The sequence below is a fragment of the Vespa mandarinia genome, chromosome 9, assembly GCF_050613455.1.
Source record: "Vespa mandarinia isolate Hongniang chromosome 9, ASM5061345v1, whole genome shotgun sequence".
NCBI lineage: Eukaryota > Metazoa > Arthropoda > Insecta > Hymenoptera > Vespidae > Vespa > Vespa mandarinia.
Window position 1 is genome coordinate 7,940,001 of NC_140818.1, and position 5,000 is coordinate 7,945,000.

The 5,000-nt window shown below is 33.9% G+C and overlaps 1 protein-coding gene across 2 annotated transcripts in view; it reads left to right on the forward strand.

Annotated features, from left to right (window-relative positions):
• Smox (Smad on X) overlaps nucleotides 1-5,000 on the forward strand; it is a 25,856-nt gene that overhangs the window by 20,801 nt on the left and 55 nt on the right. The window contains exons 2-5 of one of the 2 annotated variants that reach the window (XM_035862932.2): nucleotides 723-1,057; nucleotides 1,317-1,566; nucleotides 2,299-2,612; nucleotides 2,731-5,000. The exon at nucleotides 2,731-5,000 is cut by the window's right edge and continues 55 nt beyond it. In XM_035862932.2, coding sequence (XP_035718825.2) covers nucleotides 723-1,057; nucleotides 1,317-1,566; nucleotides 2,299-2,612; nucleotides 2,731-2,999 — 1,168 coding nt within the window. In that variant the 3' untranslated portion in view covers nucleotides 3,000-5,000. The remainder of the gene's footprint in view (nucleotides 1-722; nucleotides 1,058-1,316; nucleotides 1,567-2,298; nucleotides 2,613-2,730) is intronic. The other variant, XM_035862930.2, reaches the window with a different exon arrangement.

The window sequence follows — 5,000 nt, forward strand, 5'->3', positions numbered from 1 at the left end:
TCTTTCCTCTTTTCTTTTAAACTGCAATTAGAATAAATTTTTTTTTAACGCTATATATGAAATAAATATGGTCGATCGTTTATGACATTATTTATAGCAGGGATTTTTTTCTTTTTTCTTTTTTCTTTTTTTTTTTTCCCCACTTTAAATTTATCCTCCTGCATTTTCGTGAGTAAAACTCGTTGAAGAAATTTTATTTCGTAACTGTTGATATAATAAATATAAAAGATATAATATATTATTGGCGATAATATAATTCGAAAGAGAGAGAGACAGAGAGAGAGAAAGAAAGAGAGAGAGAGAGAGAGAGAGAGAGAGAGACGTCGATCATTTTAAAAATGGTTCAGAATCGGATATATGCGAGATATCGTTTTGCAAATTTCAAATGACTCGTAAAACGATATACGTATACATAATACAATTTGCTGTCTAATTGATAGTTTACGCATTATTATTATATTGATTGTGGGCTTGGCACAACGGGAAAGTCGATTTCGTGTCGTTGAAATGAAATACGAACGTGATATTTAGTGATTGCTTCTTTTTTTCTTTCTTTTTAATTTAATTTTTCCCCTCTCTCTTTTTCCCTTCCCATCCCCATCTCTCTCCCTCCCTCTCTCTCTCTCTCTCGCTCTCTCTTTCTCTGGCGGCCGTTAAATCGAGCGTCACGAGCGATAACCAGAGTGATCGCGTGACTATATCGATTGCACGAAACTTTGCAGTTTTGCCGGCCATTCTCGTGCCGCGGCACAATCTAGCCGGGGACGAGACCGTACTCTACAACACCTCCCTCGAGGAGCTGAGCGTCAGCGTACCGGAAAACACAAGCTTCCACGCGACGTTGAATCATCAGCATCACAATCAACAAAACATACCGCAATCCCCGCAACAACAACAACAGCAGCAACAACAACAACAACAACAACAGCAGCAGCAACAGCAACAACAACAGCAGCAGCAGCAACAACAACAACAACAACAGCAGCAGCAACAACAACAACAACAACAGCAGCAGCAGCAACAACAACAACCAAGCAATCCATACCAAGGAATGCAGGTAAAAATTTATATATAACTCGATTATAAAAATAATTATTAATTTTTATCATTAATTGAAATAAAATTTTGAAAATATACATGCACACATATAGTGACTTTTGTTAAATTTATAATGAATTTTATATTATTTGAATCATAAATTAATTATATTAATACTTGTTTATGATTTATGAAATATATGTATATGTCGTACAGATATTATTGTTAATGGTTATTATATAATTTATATTATAGATCGTTATTATTTATTATTTAAGGATCAATTATTTCGTCGTTTAAACAGAGTATGCAGGCAACCAGTCCAGCGAGTGTTGGGAGTCTAGGAAGCGTGCAAGGCTCGCCTCATCCTACGTCGGGATCTATGGATCCTCCAGCTGATACACCACCACCCGGATACATCAGCGAGGACGGCGATAACATGGATCACAACGATAATATGTCTCTATCCCGCTTATCACCCAGTCCTGTAGATGCCCAGCCCGTAATGTACTGCGAGCCAGCCTTCTGGTAAATCTCTACGATATATTTTCGCTTTATGATCTAGGCACGATCAATTAGATTTAATAGGTCACATGGATCTCCATTCGTAAAAATGACGTTCATCCTTGTAGAAAAATTTTTGTCGAATTATTATTGGCTCATTGCCGATGATTAACGTTGGAATATTTTTTTCTTTCTTTCTTTTTTTTTACCGAACTTTTTTTTTTCTTTTCTTTTTCTTTTTTTTTCTTTTTTTTTTCTTTTTTAATTGGATATTATTCAAACAAATTGATCATTTGAACGTTGGAATTTTTTTTAGGTAATATAGTGAAAAACGTCGAAGCTAAAAATACAAAAAATTCATTAGTAAGATCGGAGCGGAAAAAAATATTTGAAATTATTTAGAATAGATCGAAAATATTGGGTAATAATTAGAAAATATTGGGAATTAAAAATTACTGAAAATTCATTAGAAAGGATTCGGAGTAAAAATACATCAAAACGTCGTTAGAAAATATTTGTATTGAGATATTATTAAAAATAAAATTCATTGAAAATGTTCGGTGTAAAAAAAAAAAAAAAGAAAAAAAAAAGAACTATATTGAAAGTTAATTTCGAAGAAATAAAAACGAATTTGATGACTATTGAAAATTCGTTTCATTTAATTTATCACCAACAATTACTATATAATTATTATTGTCATTATTATTATTATTATTATTATTAATATTATTATTAAATATTTGATTTTGTATTTAGGTGTTCGATAAGTTATTACGAGCTAAACACAAGAGTTGGGGAGACGTTTCATGCCTCACAACCAAGTATCACAGTGGATGGTTTCACGGATCCAAGTAATTCCGAACGCTTTTGTCTCGGTTTGCTCTCGAACGTTAATCGTAATAGCGTGGTGGAACAGACCAGACGGCATATCGGTAAAGGCGTCAGACTCTATTATATTGGCGGCGAGGTCTTTGCGGAGTGTCTTTCCGATTCGAGCATTTTCGTGCAAAGTCCAAATTGCAATCAACGTTACGGTTGGCATCCAGCTACCGTTTGCAAAATACCACCTGGTAAGTTGATTCTCAATCGAATTATATTCGGATGGATCGATCAATAAAAGAAAAAAAAAGAAAACAAAGAGAACAAAGAAAAAAAAAAAAGAAAACGTTTCTCGTTTATTAATTACAGGCTGTAATCTGAAGATCTTCAATAATCAAGAATTTGCGGCATTGTTGTCGCAATCGGTGTCGCAAGGTTTCGAAGCGGTTTATCAGCTGACGCGTATGTGTACGATCAGAATGAGTTTCGTTAAGGGCTGGGGAGCGGAATATCGAAGACAGACAGTAACATCGACGCCATGTTGGATCGAGTTGCATCTTAATGGTCCGTTGCAATGGCTCGACAGGGTACTCACGCAAATGGGTTCACCACGTTTACCCTGTTCCTCGATGTCTTAAATAATCATATAAAGATCGAATCAATGAAAAGGATTATGAAGAACTCGTCTTTTTCTTATCGTCGTCGTCGTTGTCGTCGTCGTCGTCGTCGTCGTCATCGTCGTCATCGTCGTCATCGTCGTCGTCGTCGTCGTTATCGTTATCGTTATCGTTATCGTTATTATCGTCGTCGTCGTCGTCGTCGTCGTCGTCGTCGTCGTCATTGTCGTTAATCGGTCCATTTTTCATTTTCTCTTTAACGTCCTCAATAATATCACCTCACATAACCGGGATTTACAGTGAACAAATCACAATGACAAGCGAAAAAAAAACGAAAATATAATTATACATACATACGTACATACATACATACATACATACATACATACATACATACATACATACATACATACATACATACATACATACATACGTACATACATACATATATACACATAATAGTTTATCCGTTAAAACGTAAGAGACAAGTGAGATAACGATAAATTTACGTACGCTAAAATACTACATACGTCGAGGGTTGTATCATCTCTCTTTGTAGGCTTCGATTTCGACGATCTGAGTACAACAGCACAATCAACAACAACAAAAACAAAATAACAATGCTATTAACAAGCATAAGAGAAACGGGATGAAGAAGATAAACAAGAACGAGAAGAAGAAAACGATTATTCCCGTTGTTAAGTACGTAAGCTTTTTGTGATTCGGCGAACGATAATCGATAATTGAATGGAGAAGAAAAATAGTCCATGATCGAGAACGTTCAAGCCTGTATAAAAAAAAAGAAAAGAAAAGAAGAGAAAAAAAAATTATCACGTTAAGGTATTTAATCGCCGTAAGCGTGCGTTGCCGTCTATTTCAAGGAGTAAAAAATTATTTTATTTCGATTTTTGATAAATGATAGAAAGAAAGAGAGAAAGTGAGCGCATGTAATAACGGAAGACTTTTGTAAATCAAAATATTCCGTATTCACGATGGGATCTCTCGTTTTAAAAGAAAAGAGTAGCTGTCGATCCTTCGTTATAAATATTTTTCATTGCTTATCGAACGAACGCACTGCAGTTGTTGGAACGATACACACTTATATCTTTCTATGGCGACATGCAGACACGCATACACAAGTAAAACTAAACAAGCATACACACACATACATGCGCGCGCGCATAATTATGTATTATATTTACTGTAATAAGAATTGTATGTGTGTGTATGTGTGAACGACGAAATTCTCTCGCATATCATGTAAATTTGCTCGTAGTAGATTACAACACACAACATGCATATATGCCGTTACGAGGTTCGTAAGATTGTGAAATTGTTTGTTTTTCTTTTCTTTTTTTTTCTCTATTGTCTTTTTCTTTTCTTTTTCTTTTTTTCTTTTTTTTTTTTTTTCCTTTTTTTTTCTCTCTCACAAATGTCTTTTTATAATAATGATCTCGATTATATACGATATAACGAAAGAGAAATAATGATGAATAATTAGAATTTTATAAAGAATTTTCTTATTTGGAAGGACTAGTCGTGTTTTTCCTTTTTCTTTTTCTTTTTTTTTTTTTTTTTCTTTATTGGCTCACACGAAAGAAGATATTTTCTATGATTATCATGATTATTTGTATCTAATTCAAACCTAATTTGTGTTCTTTGTTGACACAATTTTGATAATGGGATATATAAATCATAGATAATTTTTCAAATGTGCAGTCAATTGTAAAAAAAAAAAAAGAGATAAAGAGAAGGATAAAAGACGAATTAACGTTTTTATCAAGTTAAAACAAGGAAAAGAGAAAGTGTGTATTAAAGAAGAGAGCGAGTGAGAGAGAGAGTGAGAGAGAGAGAGAGAGAGAGAGAGAGAGAGAGAGAGAGCGTTGATTCTAAGAAGTAAAGTGAAAAAGATATATCACTATTACGTATTATGGTGTCTTATCTTAATCATCCTGTTAAGAATAATCGCTCCGTATTATTTGTTTCTGTCGAATAAGGATACTTAAAGAAAAAAAAAGGGGG